The following is a 21,576-nucleotide window of genomic DNA, read 5'->3' as shown; positions in this document are numbered from 1 at the left end:
ATGCAAATGAATCCTGTTGCACGTGATAGTGCAACCTAGTCTAGTCTACCTAGGTTTGCCTAATCTAAATAAAGAAAATGCTTCAGGATAGCTTTTATCTATCTTTGATAATAATAACAATAAAGCAATTTTCAGTAAGTTTTTTAAATGACTTAATTTGGATCGTTTTAATATATTTGTATCTATCTATCTGTAGAGAGAGAGAGTTTTTTTTTTAACTCATTTACATTTTTTTACATTTCTAAATATTTAGGCTTATTTTTGGGATATATCAAATATATACGATATAGATGCTGATTCAATTATTTTTTCATGTAAATCTACTCCAATCTTATTCAAACTTTAAAAAAATCCTTTATTACAATATATGTATATATGCTTATATCGCTAAATATTAGTAAAATATTTTTTTATATTTAGTTTGTTTATTTTGGGTACATATTAATTTCATTTTTATTTTCATGTAAATTTGCTCCAATTTTTTACTTAAATTTTTTAAAATATTTTATTATAGTATATGTATATATGTTTATATTGTATTTACATTTTTAAATGTTTTTAAATATTTAGTTGATAAATATGTTAATTTCATTATTATTTTCATATAAATGTACTCCAATCTTCTGCTTAAAACGTAAAAATTTTTTTTACAGTAAATGAGAGTATATATATATATATATATATATATATATATATATATATATATATATATATATATATATATGTTTATATTGCTGAATATGAGTATTTATTTTTTTATATTTTTAGATATTTAGTTAGCTTATTTTTGGAATATATCAAATATAAAGGATACATATATATGTTGATTTCATTATTATTTACATTAAAAAAAGTACTTCAATCCTCTACTTAAAATTTCAAAATATATATTTTATAGCAATATATGTATATGTTTATATTGCTAAATATTAGTATTTATATATATTTTTAAAATATTTTAAAATATTTAGTTACTTTATTTTTGGGATATATCAAATATATAGGATATATATGTTGGTTTCATTATTATTTTTTATGTAAATGTACTCCAATCTTCTACTTAAAACTTCTTTAAAAAATATTTTATTCAGTCTATGTATATGTATTTGTATATCTCTAGATATTAGTATTTTTTTAATATATATATATTTTTAAAATATTTAATTAAATTTTGGGATATATCAAATATATAGGATATATATGTTGATTTCATTATTATTTTAATGTAAATGTACTCAAATCTTCTACTTAAAACTTAAAATCTTTTATTGCATTCTATGTATATATGTATTTATATCTCTAAATATTAGTATTATATTTTTATATATATTTTTAAATATTTAGTTTATTTTTATATATGTATATTGAATATAATATATATATGTGTGTTGATTTCATTATTTTCATGTAAATGTACTCCAATCTTCTACTTAAAACTAAAAAATATATATATTTTATTACAGTATATGTTTATATATAAATATTAGTATTTGCATTTTTTTAATTTAAAATATGTAGCTAGCTTATTTTTGGGATATATCACATATATAGGATATATATGTTGACAGACGTCTAGGCTGTCGCTTGCCGTCTAACACTCAGCGTTTTCTGAGTGTCCCACTATGGGTGGTGTGTTTTTAAGACGCAGTGTCAAGTTAAAAATAGTCAAACTTTTAAAAAGGTGTCTCAATTCCCTTGCTTTCTGTTTCATTCCCTTGCTCTTCATCTACTTGTTTCGAAAACAGAAACACCTCTGTAAAACTTCTGTAAGAAATGTACGTATAAAAAGTGAAAAACTAATTTTAAAAAGGTTTTGCAAATCTTCACAAAAACAATGAACATTCCTCGTACTGTAGACCACAGCAGTCTTGTGTTTTCATTAGAGGTGCACAGCAAGAGGAATGCCTGCTTGTTCTACACTTGCACTTTGAAGTGACGCCTAGTGACATTTGCTCAGCAGCTGAAGGAATATCAGAGGTATTTTCGTTGTGGAGATTGCCTTATCTTTGCTGAACGCTACTATTTTTAGTCTTGGTGAAACGAGAAACAAACCCATTTCTTCCATGATAGAAATCTAGCAGTTCACAACATTTAGAGTAATGGGACTTAGGGAATATGTTGCATAACAGAATCATATTACTCAATTGAATATAAACCAGAGAATACAGATAGATCCATCACGAGGGTTACATAGAAATGAACAAGAAGTACAGCCGACGTAATGACTGTGTCTAGCTCCCTGAGGTACCTTCCTCTCAGCTTTCATTATTAGATGTCTTCACTTAAGATTGGATGAAACAAATGAGTCTGAGGGCAGAACCAGAGGTCATTTCTGCCAGCAACTTGGGAGTTTTCAGACTGCCAAGATCTCTAAAAAGGAACGTTTCTCTGTGTAATCTTATGTGCTTATGCAAAGGAGTCTTTGTTGAGTCTTTCAGACTTGTAACACCATGCAAATAAATCCATAGCACGCCTAAATGTGTAAATATGTCCAAAGGAGATAAAAATGTGGACCGGTGAGGTCATTCGTTTGGGCAGTGTCAGGAAAGCAAGAGCCGTCCACAGCTGTAAAAACACCACCATTACTGACTCAAAGCTTAAACCTCTATAGTTTTGTTGATGCCGTTGTTTTCATGAGTTTGGAGAGGTCAGCTAAGCTACTTTCCCTGAAGCAGGTGGGATGTCCTACGCAGGAGATTATTTGTAGAGGGGGTTTAACACGGCCGTGTCGAGTACTGAGGTGACTGGCTTCACAAGGAGCCTTATTTCAACAGAATTGCATCTTCACATGGGATTTTCCCCTTGTAAATTTAATTTTGTAAATTCATGTCCCAGTCGCATTTTCTTGGTTAAATAAACATTACTTACACTGTCAGAGAAAAAAAACATTCTGTGTTTGTACATTAACAATCTAATCGATATTCTATTTATTAAAGCCAAGTATGAATCTCATCAAGTGTTTTTTAAGATTTTTACATTCATTCCAAAATAATAACTCAAGGCAGTAACTGTTTAAACAATAAATTTTATTTGTGAACTTATTTTCAGCTATTCTTTTTAAAAGTTAACTTAACTATTTTTGAAGGTGCTTAAAGTACTTGAATTTGACTTTTTGAAATTTAAGGTCTGGAAAACCCTGAAAATATCAATATTTCTGAAGAGGTGCTTGCAAAGTGCTTGAATTATTGAAAGACAATGTATCTATGAAATAAGTGTTTTGTCAATTTTGTAAATAAGCAATATGTTTTGATGCAATTCAAAAACATACCATTTTTGCTTATTTCAGTTAATGTCAAAAACAATCAAGCTAAGCTAGTAGTAGTACTGACAGTGTCGTGTAAAAATGGCTGAAGATGCGAAAAGTGGAACAGATAAACAAAATCAATTAAGTCATTTATGCTGGATCTGCTCCAATTGATTCAAACTCGTGATTCGATCATTAATTTCAAGCGATTCACTAGGGAAAAAACAGATCAAATTAAAAGAGCCATTCATTTTCAATTTCAACATCGCTTCTAATGATTTTAAAAAGCACATAATGATGGGTGGAACGGAGCTTTGTGAATCATTTCGCGAATTGAATGATTCTAATCAAAAGATTTGCAATATGCGATTCAAAGTCCTGATCTAAATTAAATGATTTGCAATACACACTCTGAGTCCTAATCTGAAATGATGGTTCACAAATCATTATTCAGATCAGGACTTTAGAGCATGGATTGTGAATCTTTTGCTTTAGATCGGAACTTCGGAGTGCGGATCATGAATCATTTGATTTAGATCGAATACTGTGCTTATGTGCTCCTATTGGCCAGTGCCACAGGTTCATACAAGTTGCTTAAAGTACTTGAATTTGACTTTTTGAAATTTAAGGCCTGTAAAACCCATAAAAATAGCAATATTCCTGAAGTGCTTTGATTATTAGAAGACAATGTATCCATGAAATAAGTCATAAATTATTTCAATACACACAATTCAATCTTTTCACACAAAATTCAAGCAATTAAAAATGTTTTTATTTTGGCCTGTTTCAGTTAACATCATAGTTAACATCTTAAATCTATCAAACTAAATGAGTTGTAGTCCTATGGTTGAAGACTCAGATGAGAAACAGATGAACGAGTCATTTACGCTGGAATGCTCTGATTGATTCAAACTTCGGACTTCAGACTTTAATTTCAAGTGATTCACTAGCAAAAACTAGATCAAATTAAGAGAGCCATTCATTTTCAAATTTCAACATTGCTTGTAATGATTTTAAAAAGCACGTATAGTGATGGGTGAAACTAAGCTTTCCGAAACTCCAAATCAGTTTAACTATTGCGTTGCAAAATGATTCACTCCGTAGTGCTCCAATCAGATCGCGTATCACAAATCATTGGATTCAGATCGGGACTTCAAATCACGTATCACGAGTCATTTGATTTAGATTGGGACTTCGGAGAGGGTTCAATCAGGACAAATTGAATGATTTGCGAACCGTGCTCCGAGTCTTGATCTAAAATTATGGCTCATGAATCATTATTCAGATCCGGACTTCGGAGCGGGTTCGCAAATCTTTTGCTTTAGATCAGAATGTCAGAGCAGGTTCTTGAATTATTCGCGATCTACGCTCCGAGTCCTGTTCTGAAATGATGGTTTGCGAATCATTATTCAGATCAAGAATTCAGTGTGGGTTTGTGAATCATTCGATTCAAATTGGAACTTCAGAGCACGTATTGTGAATCATTTGTTTTAGATCGGATTTTGGAGCGGTTACACAGTTTTTTTTTATGTAAACAGTGTAAACGTCAAACCATAAGTTGAGATCTCTGACGTCTCTGAAAATCAAAAAAAAAAGAAGTGCTTGAAAAGTTTTTGAAAGTCCTAAAAATCATTTTACAGTATCTGTACAAAACCTGCAGATGTGAAAAAACTCATTGTGGACAATGGAAGAAAAAATTAAACATACTAGTTATTTTGTTGTTTTGACGTTGTGAAGCGCCACAGACGTGGCATCGGTTGTCGTCCACCCATTGTCGTCAAGCAGATTGTGCCAAAATAAGTTATCTTAGCTGGGCTTAAGTGTGTGAGTTGTTTACTTAATTTTTAAAAAATAGTCTTCCCATTAACGTCATTATATTGTTAATTCAGACTAATTCGCAAACACAGAATGCGCTGAAACAAGAGGTGGGATTTCTCACGTGAACCAATCACAGCTAAACATAACCTGTCGTATCCAATTATATCACAGTGGAGGCATGGCCTCCTCTCACATGACTTTAAAACTCAATGGGCTCAGGGGAGGCGAGAGAGACGCAGACTCCCACTCTAACTTTACCTGCTGATGTCACTGTTGGACTATATTTCTTTAGAAAAACAAGTGATTTTTATTCTCGTCCATTAAGATGCTCCCTTAAAAGGCAGCTGGCTTTGTAGGCGGTAGTAGCCCAGTAGATTTCGGAACGGAGCCCTAATTCCTCCTGTCAGCGTCAAACAAAAACAGATGCCAAAATGCCCATGAGATGAAATGTGAATTTCAAACATGTTGTCTCCTTTGTTATTTCTCAATGGTTTAGAAATCCAACACTTGAGTTTATATCATGCATCTACACAAGTGTTCGTACAGGCTCGGAGGGTGTAGTGTAAGAAACACACGCCTCAGCGAAGTCACATTGGGAATATTGCTGTACAGTTATCCATGTGTCAGTGGAGGAGGATTTGTGACCTCTTGCACATCATGAATTGTTCAGGGCTACAAACACGCAGATCATTTTAAAGCTGCGGGGGCAGAGCCCGAGTCTGCCTCTTCATGTGATATCGCTCCTCGAGCTTTAGAATCTATTCCAGTTGGATACGATCAACTTATAGGGGGCACACATCCAATCAAATCCCAGTGAAGCAGGCCCGGGATGTGTAATGAATGGCTCTGTGGGCATCTCTTTCTCAGCCAGTGAACAGCCTCCCCTCCTCCCCCCAGCAAAATGAATCAATGCAGCAGTTTAAAAATAACAAGGAATATTATCCACTTCATGCATTGCTGAGTGAACCGCATGTGTTCAATGCTCTCTGACAGGCTGCATCGGGGCAGAATGTGTTCCAGATTTTCTGCACGCCAGTAACAGATCACGATGCAGGGTGTGGTGGGGTTTAAACGCCGCGCTGTGGAGGCTGTCCAAACAGCCCCATGATTCTGGCCGTATAACTCATTTCTCTGTGGTGTAATGTTTCGTCATGCTGAGTTAGGTGTCAATGACAGGATTAGAAAATGGCCTCCTCCAATAGGGCGGCCCCTTTGTTGACCTATTCACAATCGTGCAGTTTTTCAGTTTAATTCCAAGGTGGTCCATTCGTGTGGTTTTGAAGAAGTATACCACGCATGATGTTGACTACTTTTCTTTCAAAAGAAGAAAAAGTGGGGATGAGTTAAGAGCAGAAACACAGAACACTGTTGTTCAAAAGTTTGGTGATGTTTCAGCAAGGTTTTTTTCTAAATGAAATTAATACTTTCATTTATCAAGGATGCAGTCAATTCATTAAAAGTGGCTGTAAAGACATTTATATTGTTTCAAAGGATTTCTATTTCAAATTCAGCATATTAAAATGATTTCTGAAGGATCATGTGACACTGAAGACTGGAATAAAGGCTGGTGAAAATTTTACTTTGACATCACAAAAATAAATTATATTTAAAATATATTCAAATAGAAAAGAGTTATTTGAATTTTTTTTACAATATTACTGTTTTTTGTTGTTGTTGTTGTTGTTTTAAGAAAAAGTGGGGATGATTTAAGAGCAGAAATGTGAAGATTGTATTTTTTTTTATAAGCACTTGAACTATTGTTCAAAAGTTTGGGGATATCTATCAGTAAGATTTTTTTTTTTAATACTTTAATTTATCAAGGATAGAATATACGTGCCAAAAGGGTCTGTAAAGACATTTATAATGTTATAAAGGATTTCTATTTTAAATTCAGCATTTTAGAATGATTTGTAAAGGATCATGTGACACTGAAGACTGGAGTAAAGGCTGCTGAAAATGCAGCTTTACTGTCACAGAAATAAATTATTTTTTAATACATTATATTTAAAATATATTAAAATAGAAAATAGTTATTTAAAATGGTAATATTTTTTCACAATATTACTGGGTTTTTGTTTTTTAAAAGAAAACATAGGAATGATTTAAGAGCAGATGTGTGACAATTTTTTTAAAGCATTAGCATTGTTGTTCAAAAGTTTAAGGATATATTTCAGTAATATTGTTTTTCTGAATTAAATTAATACTTTTATTAATCAAGGATACAATAAATTTATCAAAAGTGGCTGCAAAGACATTTATAATGTAACATTTCTGATTTCTGTTAAAAAATTAGCATATGAAAATGATTTCTGAAGAATCATGTGACACTAAAGGCTGCTGAAAATTCAGCTTGTCATCACAGAAAATATATATTTTTTTTTATATATTAAAATAGGAAAAGAGTTCTTTAAAATTATAATAATATTTCATGATATTACTGTTTTTTATTTATTATTTTTTTTAAGAAAAAATAAAAGTGGGAATGATTTAAGAGCAGAAATGTGAAGCTTATATATTTTTTAAAAGCACTAGCAATATTGTTAAAAAATGTGGGGATAACTTTAAGTTAGTTTTTTTTCTGTATAAAATTAATACTTTTTTTTTTTTTTTACAAGAATGCATTAAATTTATCAAAATTGACTGCAAAGACTGCTGAAAATTCAGCTTTCCCATCACAAAAAAATATATTTTTAGGATTTTAAAGGGGTTCATTGACAATACAATTTAATATTGTTTGTTTGCATATTTTTTTTACCTCTTGTGGCTATACTGTTGAAACAGTATTTTTGTATTTACAGCCATATTCTCTTCCATTATACCTCACTGTAAGCCAGACCCTTTTTTAAAAAATAAATAAATTTTGTGGCTATCAACATTATGCCATGCTATCGATTGAGTGTAACAGCGCTCAGATGCATTATGTAGATATGGAAATTAGACTAAGTCAGGAAGCGCTCTCCCTCTCTCTCTCTATTATATTATTCAGTTCTGTAATGCCTAGGATTTTACCGGGGCATTACACTAAGATTACTGAAGAGAACCTACAGTTATGCCTCTAAAGGAAGAAGTGGAAGATTAAAGCTTGGCTAGGATTGTCACATCTCATCCAGCTGTGCTCTCCAAACAGGAAGAGAGAGGTCAGGATATGTAGGTCATAGAGCACCTGCCTTGTTTGAGGGCTCAATTATTCCTCAAATGGCATCAGACCACAGAGACTTTACCCGACAGGACAGACCTTACATCACCCGGTGAGGTGTATGCAGGCGAACGTTACTGACACAAGCTATGGTTTTGGTAGTGATGATATGATACGACAGGATGTGGCAGGCAGAAAAAGGAGACGGGAGACATCATCACCACTTCCTGGCCGTCTAAAGTGGCCAGTGGCTTTTGTGTCCTCCATATGGCTGGATGTGATTGTAAAAGAGGATATGAGCATTTGTGGATGTGTTTGTGTGTGAGGTGTGTATGTATTGTTTTTTTGTCACATCCTGCATCCTTTCCCACTGATCTCAACTGCATTCTGCATCCTTTCCTACATCATTGGATCTGCACCATTTCTTATAACTTCTGAATACAATTTTTTAAACCAAGTCAGTTATCCCTGATTAATTGGTCTTACTATGAAAGAGAATTGTGAAGGCCTTTTTTTTTATATATATATAATTTCCATCTTATACTGATTTATACGCAATACACAGCATTGTTTAAGCATTTCAGTCTATGCAGGTCTCGGTCTGCCACTACAGTGGTCAAAGATATGACTAAAAAAAATTTTTGACAATTATTCCAAATCTAGCCAACATTTACAGCAATTAGGAAAACTTTCAGTAAACAATGTCAATCAGAAAAAGCATATTCGGTGACTATAAACCCATTAGTCAGCAAAGAAAAACTAAATATATACTAAATATATGCACCATATAAAATATCCGTTACCATTTTTTACTGTTCTTCAGTGTTTTTGTTTGAATAAATCAGTCACCATTTAAATGTTTATATTTCAAAAAACGAATTAGAGTATAAATACATTTTTGAATTGTAACTATATTATTATAAAATCTTATTTGATTGTAATTTAAATATTTGTATAGAAATCAGTTTATTTTAAGCTTAAATTTTATAGTAATGTAGTACCAGCTAACACTCATGTATATTTTATAGCATTAGTGAAGAGATTTTTTTATTTTGCATTTAGGAAAGTACTGTACCTGATAAATATCTAAAAAATCGATTGTGAATTGAATCAGAAATTGAATCGCAAGCTTGTGAATCAGAATTGAATCAAATCTTTGAAAATATTTCGAAATTTGTGTCAAAACCCAGGTCTATTGCATTGCCAACTAACTGAAACAAATTTAAACTGTACTAAAATGATTCAAACTAAAACTGAAATAAATGTAATCTATACAAATTATTAAAACACACACACACAAAAGCACTTAAATTACTAAAATTTAAATTAAATCTGTTCAACCAAGTCATTTTTCATTTGTGTCTGGTTCAAAATGAACAACAGTGTGAGTAGTAATATCCTGATTCGTAACCAAATGACTCTTATGAAATGATTCTTTTTAATGATTTGGTCAAAAAGACTCAAGAAACTGCCTCAAACTCACTCAATAAATCATCCAGAGCCATTACAAAGTCAAACAGTGTCATTTTTCATTTGTGTCTGGTTCAAAATGAACAACAGTGTGAGTAGTAATATCCTGATTCGCAATCAAATGACTCTTATGAATTTAATTGATTTGAATTGATTCTTTTTAATGATTTGATCAAACAGACTCATGAAACTGCTTCAAACTCACTCAGTAAATCATCCAGAGCCATTACTATGCTCAACCAAGTCATTTTTTATTTGTGTCAGAATCGAAAGGAACGGTGTGAGTAGTAATATCCTGATTCGCAATCAAATGACTCTTATGAATTGAATTGATTTGAATTGATTCTTTTTAATGATTTGATCAAACAGACTCATGAAACTGCCTCAAACTCACTCAGTAAATCATCCAGAGCCATTACTATGCTCAACAGAGTCATGTTTCATTTGTGTCCGATTCAAAATGAACAACAGTGTGAGTATAAATATCCTGATTCGCAATCAAATGACTCTTATAAATTGATTATTTTTAATGATTTGATCAAACAGACTCATGAAACTGCCTCAAACTCACTCAGTAAATCATCCAGAGCCATTACTATGCTCAACCAAGTCATGTTTCATTTGTGTCCGATTCAAAATGAACAGTGTGAGTAGTAATATCCTGATTTGCAATCAAATTGCTCTTATGAAATTATTCTTTTTAATGATTTGGTCAAAAAGACTCATGCAACAGCCTCAGACTCACTCACTCAGTAAATCATCCCGAGCCTTTACAAAGTTCAGTCGAGTCCTTTTTCTTTTCATTTTTCTTTTTCATTTTTTTTTTTTTTTTGTTTCTTTTGTTTCTGGTTTAAAATGATACAATACAGTGTGTGTAATATTTTGTAATATCCTGATTCGCAATCAAATTATTCTTATGAATTGATTCTTTTCAATGATTTGGTCAAAAAGACTCATGAAACTGCCTCACACTCACTCATTTTATCATTTGTGTCTGGTTTGAATGAACAACGTGAGTAGTAATATCCTGATTTGCAATCAAATGACTCTTATGAATTTATTCTTTTTAATAATTTGATCAAAAAGACTTTCTGGCTGTTCCTTTGTCAGTGTGTAAATAAAAATGCATATTTACAACACAATTATGTTGTGTAAATGAATAATTGTATTCAGGAACTACAAGAAAAAAACAAGTGGTAATGTTTTTATACTGTCTGCCTCACTTTTTTCCCGCTCCTGTAACTGCAACACACTGATGCAGTTTTTCAGTCAAAATTGCAGTTACTTCTGTTGTATTACTAGCCTTGTTCTGTGTTAGATGGATGAATTCTCAAGAGCCTTGGCCCAAAATACAATCATCAAAAATTCATAAAAATTATCCCTAGCAATCAGATGGCCATTAAAATTTTAGTGCCCTGAATATACGCTCTTTCAGGGAAAAAAAACAACAACTGTTTTTGATATTTATATGGAAGATTATGACACAAAATTAGGTTCAGTTGCTTATCCATGGTGGACACAAGTGCTAAAATGCTGTTAACCAACTAACTTTTCATAGGGGGTTAACCTGTAACCTTTTAAAGTGGTAGAGAAAGTGATGAGGTTCATAGGTCACGTTCTATGCAAATTTAGCAAGTGTTTGTCTTCCTTTGTGAACATAGAGAATGAACTTCATTACTAGATTCTTTTAAGCATTTTCTTGATGTTGGACGAAAACGATGAGACACGAATTTCTAAAATTAGTATGAACTTCAAAGTTGACCTTTTTGATTTAGTACGTTTATTAGCGCCGGCATGAACTTAGCAAGCCCCCTGGCCTTCACTTTAAAGCAGTCAGCTGTTATTCATAACAGAACAGAGAATGCTTGTCAGTCTACACAATTATTTGCAGTGGGACGCTTTTACATCAGTGATGTTTGTTGTGAGAGTGAAACTAAAAATGGCTGGTAACATATCCGTTCACAGCTCGCAGTGATGCGAAGAATGTGTGCCGTCAGGGTGGAGGGTTTGGCTGCCGGGCTCGACTGTTAATTGAGTTTCAGAAATCTTTAGAAGAGTACAGTGGTACCAATATCACGTGTGGTTTAGGCCGTAACGACGCCCCTGAAATTTCAACTTGTTAATTCAACATTAAACTGATGTTTGTCTCCGTCTTCTCGTTGCAGGCTACATCAGCACCTTGGCAGTCATCCTCAAGACGACGAATGCTAAGCCATGGGTCAATGAGTTTGAATGTAAGGTTGAGTAATTTGCTCTCCGGCAGTCTTTAGCTGCTGATTCAAACATTAAACAGGCCGTTGGAACTGCTCACGAGCTCTTTCGTTTTCTCTCCCCATGCAGCGGTCGAGCTGTCCTGTATGATCGAGTCGATCTCCACTATTCATCCCAGAATAGAATGGAAGAAGATTAAGAAAGGAGAGCCCAGTTATGTGTTTTTTGACAAAGAAATAGCAGGTAAGCTATACAACACTCTGCTGAACACTGTGGCGTGCACCACACTGAGTAATACTTTATTATTTAACATGTTAAAGGAGCAGTTCACTTTCAGAACAAAACTTTACAGATAATGTACTCACCCCCTTGTCATCCAAGATGTTCACGTCTTTCTTTCTTCAGTCGTAAGGAAATTATGTTTTTTAAGGAAAACGTTTCAGGATTTCTCTCCATGTAATGGACTTCTATGGTGCCCCCGAGTTTGAAATTTTAAAATGCAGCTTCAAAGGGCTCTAAACGATCACAGCCAAGGATATCAATTGTAAATGTTTTTAGAAAATAACCAATTGTTTCGCTAGATAAGACCCTTCTTCCTCATCTAGGATCATTTAGAGCCATTTGAAGCTGCATTTATACTGCATTTTGGAAGTTCAAACTCGGGGGCACCATAGGAGTCCATTATATGGAGAGAAATCCTGAAATGTTTTCCTCAAAAAACATCGTTTCTTTACGACTGAAGAAAGAAAGACATGAACATCTTGGATGACAAAGGGGGTGAGAACATTATCTGTAAATTTTTGTTCTGAAAGTGAACTACTCCTTTAATTTCTGCATATACTACTGTTCAAAGGTTTGGGATTGTTTTTTTTTTATCTCTGATGTATTTGATCAGAAGTTCTGTAAAAACTGTGATGTTGTGAAATATTATAACAAGTTAAAATAACTATTCTATTTTAATTTATTTATTCTTCTGATGGCAAGAGCTGAATTTTCAGCTTAATTTCTCCAGTCTTCAGTGTCACATGATCCTTCAGAAATTATTCTTACTTGCTGATTTGTTGTTTAAGAAACATTTGTTTGTTTGTTTGTTTTTAGAATTCTTTGATAAATAGAAAGTTCCAAAAAACAGTATTTATTTGAAAAAATATTAACATTAAGAATGTCACTTTTTAATGTAATATATATTTTAATATATGTGACCCTGGACCACAAAACCAGTCTTAAGTCGCTGGGATATATTTGTAGCAATAGCCAAAAATACATTGTATGGGTCAAAATTATTGATTTTTCTTTTATGTCAAAAATCATTAGGAAATTAAGTAAAGATCATGTTACATTAAGATTTTTTGTAAAATTCCTACTGTAAACCTATCAAAATTTAATTTTTGATTAGTAATATGCATTGTTAAGAACTTCATTTGGACAACTTTAAAGGTGATTTTCTCAGTATTTTGATTTTTTTGCACCCTTAGATTCCAGATTTTCAAATAGATGTATCTCGGCCAAATATTGTCCTATCCTAACAAACTATACATCAATAGAAAGCTTATTTATTGAGCTTTCATATGATGTATACATCTCAGTTTTGTAAAATTTAACCTTATGACTGGTTTTGTGGTCCAGGGTCACATATTTAATATATGTAATTTAATATATATATCAATTTATTTATCTTCTTGATGAAAGTATTAATTTCTCTCCAAAATAAAATCTTACTGCACAGAAGTGTATGCCAAAACATTTTTGTAATTTCAATGAAATAAATAATTTCTACATAAATAAATAATAAATTAATTAACAGTACAATTAACAAATTTATTAACAAATGAACAAATATGAACTAAACAGTAATATATTTATACATTAACCCAAATTAATGTAATTTAATGTTTTAAAAAAATGGTAAAAGTAAACATAATAGATTTCAGTTTGTTAACATTTATACTAACAGCTTAACAATTAATGCAATATTTAACTTGAACTAACAATAATAAACAATACCCTTACGATGTTTATTTAATCTAATGGTAATTTATTTAGTATTTTTATAGTATTTATTATATATTATTAATATTATATATTAGTTATTATAAATGAACATCCATTTATAACAATATTGTTTATTGTTAGTTCAAGTTAGCTACTGTTCAACTGTTACTGTAAATGTTATCAAATTGAAACTAGTCTCTTAACTAGTTGCTTATTCGCGTACATATTACTAGAATATTAGCCATATCTACATGACCTTATTCTACATCCCTAATCCCACCCAATACTTAAATTTAACAATTTATTGAGGGAAAAGTCGTAGTTAATAACGAATAAGTGTTTCCTATTCTAAAGTGTTACCGAAACTTACTGTAAAATGTTAAAGTGTTTTGTTAATTTAGCTCATCTTAATAAATTGAAAACTATTGTAAGGAGTTTTCTCACATTCTATCAGTGTTTAATAAGGATTTTGACTTTTAGAGTATAATTTAAAGTGATAGTTCACCCAAAAATGAAAATCCTGTCATTAATTACTCACCATCATGTCGTTCCAAACACTTAATTTATCTTCAGAACACAAATAAAGATATTTTTGATGAAATCCGAGAGCTTTCTGACCATGCTTAGACAGAAACTGAACTTCCACGTTCAAGGCCTAGAAAAGTAGTAAGGACATTGTTAAAATAGTTTTGGAATGACATGAGGGTATCTAAACTATCCCTTTAAATCCCACATTTCATGAACATCACTTTGTATCAGTGGGAACAGCTTTTTATCCACCTGTTTCAAGCAACTATGTATCTTCATATTTTTCCAGGTGACTTGGAAAAAAGAGCAAAAATTCGAGAACCTGCGACCTTAGTCATTCTGAACGCAACAAGAGCTGACACTGCTGATTACCGCTGTGAAGTCACTGCCCCGAGCGACCAGAAATCCTTTGATGAGATTTTAATATCACTCACTGTAAGAGGTGAGGGTTCCACACATAATTCTATATCAGTTTTTTCTTAGTCCACTAAGTATTCACCAGCCGAAAGCATAATGTCTTTAGTATACATACTTTTGAAAGGAATTTTTGAATTTGTTGTAGACGTAGTATTGTTAGTACTTTCCAACTCCTACGATGTAACATGAGATGGAGCGGCGAGCCGACGCACCCACCCTTGGCGCACATTTGAGGATGCTTGCAGCTCTAAGTCTTCAGGGCGTGTTCAGGGCTATATGAGGAAACCTCTGAAACTGCATCTGAGTTTAATCAGGGGTCTAAAAGGGGAAAGAGCAGCATGTTCAGTTGGCCAGGATGCTTGCAGTTGGAGTCACTAAGGTGCACATGTGTGAGGATGCTTTATCTTCTCTGAGATGGTTCTCTTGTGTGCCACGCAGTGAAGCCTGTCGTGCCCAGATGCTCCGTACCCAAGTCCGTCCCGGTAGGCAAACCAGCAGAGCTGCATTGCTTGGAGGATGAGGGCTACCCGAAGTCCCAGTACCAGTGGTTTCGCAACAAGGAGGAAATCCCGGAGGATCCCAAGAGCAGCCCAAAGTTCTTCAACTCCTCTTATACCCTGAGTGGAGAGATGGGCACTCTGGTGAGTTCGTAAAAAGAGGCGATGGGGTAGGCGTAGGGATATTTTTGGGGAGCCAGTTGATGTGCGATGGGCTCAGCCATGAAGGGAATCTGCTGCCCTCATTTGCACATTCCAGAGTGCCATTCTCCGCCATTTGTACTCTGTGCCCTCGTCAACCTTCACACCACTTTTTAAAGTCTGACCTGCACTGCAGAACAGCTTCTTCCCCCTAAGGAGACAACTTCCAGAGCCTCGTTCCACACCTCTGTCTTACTTTTATAACATGCAGACTAAAATCAGAAAGATGCTTCTGGGGTTCAGTTTTTTTGTCTTTTGATGAGAAGATCATTTAAATTTAGTTAATATTTCATGTCATATTCATTCATTTTAATCAGTTTTGGGCATCTAATTTTAAATGTCTAAAGCCCTATTTTTATTTAGTTACAGTTCTTATCACCCAATGTCTGTGATTTCGCGTATCGATTCGGACATTACTAACATCTCTGTGTTTAATATAGAGGTGGGAGGGTCTGTTTTTTTTATTTTGCTTTTAGACCTTACGTTTCAAAAGTTATTAGCCGAAACATGAGTGCACATTTGGCCTGTTGGTGGGGCTAGAGAGTTTGAGTTAAAGACTCCAAATTTGCTGTGGATAATGATGAGACTGTCCTCTATCCGTGTGCCAAATTTCATAACTTTCCCATAAGCTATTCTATAAGATTCACAACAATACAGCTTTTACATATAGCATTTAACTACAAAATTCTAAATGGTCAATGCTCAAAATATGCAGTATTCTGTTCGAAATCTAATGAGATCACAATTTTTAGTCAAAATTATAAACAAAAATGTAAATTTTTTATATCTTCTGTAAGATAAGTACACGTGACAAAAATAATTTTGCTTTTAGACCTTACAGTTCAAAAGTTATTAGCAGAAATATGAGTGCAAATTTGGCCTATTGGTGTTTGAGTTAGAGACTCCAAATTTGGTGTGAACAATGATGAGACTGTCCTCCATCCGTGTGCCAAATTTCATAACTTTCCCGCAAGTGATTCTATAAGATTCACAACAATACGCTAAAGCATTTGAAAATACAGCATTTTACTAAAAAATTTGAAATGCCTGACATAGAAAATTTTGTTATTTGGTAATCTAACAAGATCACTCATATGATTCTTGGTTAGAAATTCTAAACTAAAATGTCAAATTTGTATGTCTTTTCTGCTGAAACTGCCCTCATGGTTGATGTACCAAGTTTGGTCTGAATCTGCTAAGATATAGCCTTTTTTGCATGAATGAGTTTGAAAAAGATCTTTGACAACATTTAAAATTGCAAAAAATCTACAGACCTGTTTGGAATATAAATATTTTCAACCCATTATGAGCCAAGGAATCAGAGGGAAATAATTAGCTTGTAGACTTTACGGTTAAAAGTTTATTAGCAAAAAATTTTGTGCAATTTTGGCCTGATGGTGGAGTTTGAGATAGAGACTCCAAATTTGCTATGGTAAATATTAAGACTGTCCTCTGTCTGTGTGCCAAATTTAATAGCTTTCCCACAAGTAATTTCAAACGATTCACAAAAATACACTGAAAACTACAGCATATTTAATAACTTTTGGCCAGCATTGTCTGAAGATGATCTGAGCCTGTTTTGGTGAAAATCCAACAAACCCTCTACGAGTTTGAAAAAGTAGATTGTTCACAAAATTTAAAACTGCAAAAAATCTGCAGACCTGTAGAAATTTTAGTTTGGTTTGTAATATTTTCAGCTCGTTATGCGCCAAGGAATCAGATGAAGACCTTACAGATTAAAGGTTATTAGCAAAAATTTGATTGCAAATTTGGCCTGTTGGTGGCGCTAGAGAGTTTGAGATAGAGACTCCAAATTTGCTGTGATTAATATTGAGATTAATAATACTGTCCTCTATCTGTTTGCCAGATTTCATAGCTTTCCCACAAGTAATGCCATAAGATTCACAGCAATACACTGAAAACTTCAGCATTTTAAAAAAAATTCCAGAACCGTTCACGCTCAAAATGGCTGACAAAATTTGACTTGGTATGCTGCACCAAATTTTAACAAGATCGCTATTATCATTTTTGGTCAAAATAGTCAGAAATTATAAACAAAAAAGTCAAATTTGTGCCAAAACTACTCATAGGTCATGTTTGGTGTGACACCAAGTTTGGTCTAATCTGCTAAAGCGTTGTGAAGACAGCCTTTTTTGTACGCTTTACAAAAACAGTTTGCTATATCAAAAAGCTTTTGGTAACTTTTACGTTTTCTGAACCAAGGAATCAGAGGAAGACCTTACAGTTTAAAGGTTATTAGCAAAAATTTGAGTGCAAATGTGACCTGATGGTGGCGCTAGAGAGTTTGAGATAGAGACTTCAAATTTGCAGTGGTTAATATTGAGACTGTCCTCTATCTCTGTGCCAAATTTCATAACTTTCCCGCAAGCAGTTCTGTCATTTTTAATCAATTTATTGCATTCATGCTAAATTAAAAAAAAAAAATTCTTATTCTTACTGAGCCCAAACGATTTGTCAACCTAAATCACTGTAATTTATGATCTTCAGAAATTCAGTGCGGTCAGAAAGGAGGATGCTGGAGAATACTACTGCAGAGCCAAGAATGAGGCTGGGTTCTCTGAATGTGGACCGCAGTTGATGGAAGTTTGTACGTATTTTGAATACCTTTTCACATGTGACAGAGCACCCCGCAAAGCCAAGATCTCACCCTAATTTTTTTTTTTTTTTGTAGATGACATCAACATTGCTGGAATCATCCTGGGTGTAGTGGTGGTGGTGACGGTCCTTCTGTGTATAACAGTGGGCATCTTCTGTGCCTATAAGCGAGGCTACTTCACCAGCCAGAAGCAGACGGGAAACAAGTAAGCACACGACTTTGACAGCGACTACCGTCTGAGTCACACTCTGTCCCAGAGCAGTTTTGACTCACCGTTTTATGTCTTTTTTCCATTTCATCACCCAAGAAGCTCTGGAATGTTTCCAGCTCAGTCTTAACATCACATATAGCCTAAGATATTTGAAAATAAAAATAACTAACAGTTAATATTTTTTCTCCAGTTACAAAGCTCCAGCAAAAGGAGATGGAGTGGACTATGTCAGAACAGAGGATGAGGTATGAGAAAATAAAGAGGTTTAAGAGGTTTAGGCTTTAAGAAAGTCTCACAGTTTAAGACAGGGAATCAGTTAAACCTCCTTCCCGCAATCTTCTCTCTTTCAGGGGGATTTCCGACACAAATCCTCGTTTGTCATCTGAGAGGAGGAAGACGGGTGATAGAAGAGATGCGGAATTACGTTGAAAGTTATTGGCGCTATTATACCTCGCAAACACAATCCCCAAATGAGGACATCGATGTTGGAGCTGCCATTGCACGTGCCTCGCTTTACGGCACGTCTGCGACAACACAAGTTTGTATTTGCCAAAGGTGACGAATAATCATGTCTGATCACTGTTTAAATATTACTTGTTCCTTTAATTCAGCTTTTACAGCCCCTTTTTATGACTCAAATTTACAGCAAGAAAACGTTTTCCTCAAACTCTTCTGTCATTTTTAAAACATTTATTTTGTACTAGGTAAATTTGTCAGACTATTTTTGATGGAATATATTTTAAAATGCCTACAGAAAAAAAAAGTTTTACTTTTTTAAATATTTGTAAAATACTAACCTGGAAGCCAGTTTCTTTTTTTTTCTTTTTTTACACTAATTTGGTTGTGAAAGAAAGCATTTCCACCAACTTCACCAACAGACCACTCAACGTGCGGATGTTTTGTTTTCCATTCAGATCCTTTCAATGTATATCCAGCGACACCGCCTTCAATCAAAGGTCTTATGTATTTACTATACTGCTGGGATTTCATGTTAATAGCGAAAGGACGTTCCATGTTCATGTTTGTAGATAGTCTTAGACAGTGGGTATCTTCAGAAAAACGCCAGCAAAAAGGCTGGAGAATATTTTGAAAGACCAGTGCTGCGTATTCTTGATTTTAAGTGTCCTTCTATGCTAGCTGTTTATCTTGTATATAGTGAATATACTGTCTAGGTTGTTTATTTTTTTTATTATTATTTTTTCTTTTCTTCTTCTCTCTCTACATCTTTTTCGTATTTGAGTGAGAAACACTCTCCATGTTACATAACAGGATTTGTTTGTTGGCTAACTGTACTGGTTGTATATAGATCCACTGTGAGCTACACTGTGCTTAAGAAGTTTCTGGTTTAACCAAACATTGAATGAGGCAAATATGACACTCTTTCCATGGAAAAACTAAGTTGTCATGGTAGAGAGGGGATCTGCCTTATTAAATACATTTAAAAAAAACAACCTGGAAACATGTGAACTTACGTTTTCATCCATAGCGATGATTATGGATAAATTTGGACTGTTCACACTTGAAATAGTACAATCAGCTGAAAGTGAAACTTTTGTATTCTACCCTTTTCAGAAAACTTCAGCTAACTGAAGAGAATCATAAATCATTCCTCTTAAGTGCCTTTCCTCTGTAGACAGTCACAACAATGCAGTTTTTAATCATTAAATGCTGTAGCAGTTAATTAGAATATGCAGAACAATTTTTATAATTCACATCCAAACCAGGTCAATATTTAGAGTAAAACAGGTGTTTGAGAGGAATGATAATGTTCTGCGCTCAGCAGTTTTGATCACACATATCTAATATTATATATATATTTTGTAAATAGACCTGTTGTTGTGCATTGATTTGGAGAATTCTTCTCTTTTTTTTCATTGACGTAGATATTCTATTATGTATTAGTGCCTAAATGTAGAATGAAATAATGTTTCAGGAGGACAGAGCACTAGTGTTTATTCAGCAGATGAAATCGGAAAATTCCTAGTTTCGCTAGACATGCGTATTATATAATTGATTTTATATAGTAAGTTAGAAAACGAGGTTACATTATGAGTCACAGCCCTGCATATGTCAATAGAGTACTGTGAGGGAAACAGAAATGAAACATTTTGTGGTTTGAAAGGAAGAAAAAAAAAGCAGGGAGAGCTGTACCAAATACTGACTGCCAAAAGAGCATTTTCTTCAATTCCAGTATTATTCTGCTCCCAGTTCTCTTTCTTTTTTTTTTTAATTTGTTTGTAACTCTTGAGTAAGATTTTTCAGAGACTGAGTTCAGTTTTTCACTCATTTTAGTTTCTGTGGAGTTTGTGGTTGTTTTGGAGACAGCTGGAATTTGCAATGAAACATATTTCATTCACTGAATTCATGTAATGTCCCATTGGTTTGGGCCCGGTACAAATCCTGTGTGAATTCTTGAACAGTATGTTTGTGATTAATAAAACTCACTTCTTGAATTTCATTATGTTGTCTGCTTGCATTTTAAAAATGAATTCAATGTGTAAAATAGAGATATTCATCATCTGGAGTTAACACCAAAAATAGGGTGACCATAAGTCCTGTTTTCCCTGGACATGTCCTCTTTTTGGACTTAAAAAAAATGCGGCCAGGATTCCTAAATTGCCCAAAATGTCCGAGATTCGGCATTTGCTTTCTACAGTCGCCATTCATTGTGTGCGTTTTTATATACTTTTTATATACTATTTAACCTCAAATGCTCGTCTTGTCTAGCGTCTGGCTCAGCAAGAGGAGCGTTTGAGATTAAAAAGTATATAAATTATCAATTTGTTTAAAAAATAACCTTTCGTTTTGCTAGATAAGACCCTTCTTCCTCAGCTGGATCATTTAGAGCCCTTTGAAGCTGCATTTTGGAAGTTCAAACTCGCACACACCATAGAAGTACATTATATAGAGAGAAATTCTGAAATGTTTTCCTCAAAAAACACCATTTCTTTACGACTGAATAAACAGACACGAACATCTTGGAAATGAAAGTAGACTACTCCTTTAAGCCTTGCGTGGGACTATTTTCTTAATCCCGCACTCGCATTCTAATTTTTGATTATTATAACATTCTAATATTGAATACAATTTTCGCACATCACGGAGTCGCTATCAATATGCAGAGTATTTAAATCGCCTTGGATGAAGCTTTTGTTGGATGTTGCCAAATCCGCATTTTTTCCACATAATTGGGCTGATTTGAACATGTTGCCGCGGGTTGATTTTCTCTCGTGG

General features: G+C 33.7%; 1 protein-coding gene across 1 annotated transcript in view; it reads left to right on the top strand.

Annotated features, from left to right (window-relative positions):
* The window catches only part of LOC141292542 (junctional adhesion molecule 3B), a 46,864-nt gene extending 26,064 nt beyond the window's left edge, over positions 1–20,800 (top strand). The window contains exons 2-9 of the mRNA XM_073824574.1: positions 11,834–11,902; positions 12,009–12,122; positions 14,689–14,841; positions 15,255–15,457; positions 18,023–18,122; positions 18,207–18,336; positions 18,533–18,587; positions 18,693–20,800. Coding sequence (XP_073680675.1) covers positions 11,834–11,902; positions 12,009–12,122; positions 14,689–14,841; positions 15,255–15,457; positions 18,023–18,122; positions 18,207–18,336; positions 18,533–18,587; positions 18,693–18,728 — 860 coding nt within the window. The 3' untranslated portion in view covers positions 18,729–20,800. The remainder of the gene's footprint in view (positions 1–11,833; positions 11,903–12,008; positions 12,123–14,688; positions 14,842–15,254; positions 15,458–18,022; positions 18,123–18,206; positions 18,337–18,532; positions 18,588–18,692) is intronic.
* The last annotated feature ends 776 nt before the right edge of the window (positions 20,801–21,576 follow it).

The sequence above is a fragment of the Garra rufa genome, chromosome 19, assembly GCF_049309525.1.
Source record: "Garra rufa chromosome 19, GarRuf1.0, whole genome shotgun sequence".
In the NCBI taxonomy this organism is placed as follows: Eukaryota; Metazoa; Chordata; class Actinopteri; order Cypriniformes; family Cyprinidae; genus Garra; species Garra rufa.
This window is presented reverse-complemented; position numbering and strand designations above follow the sequence as displayed.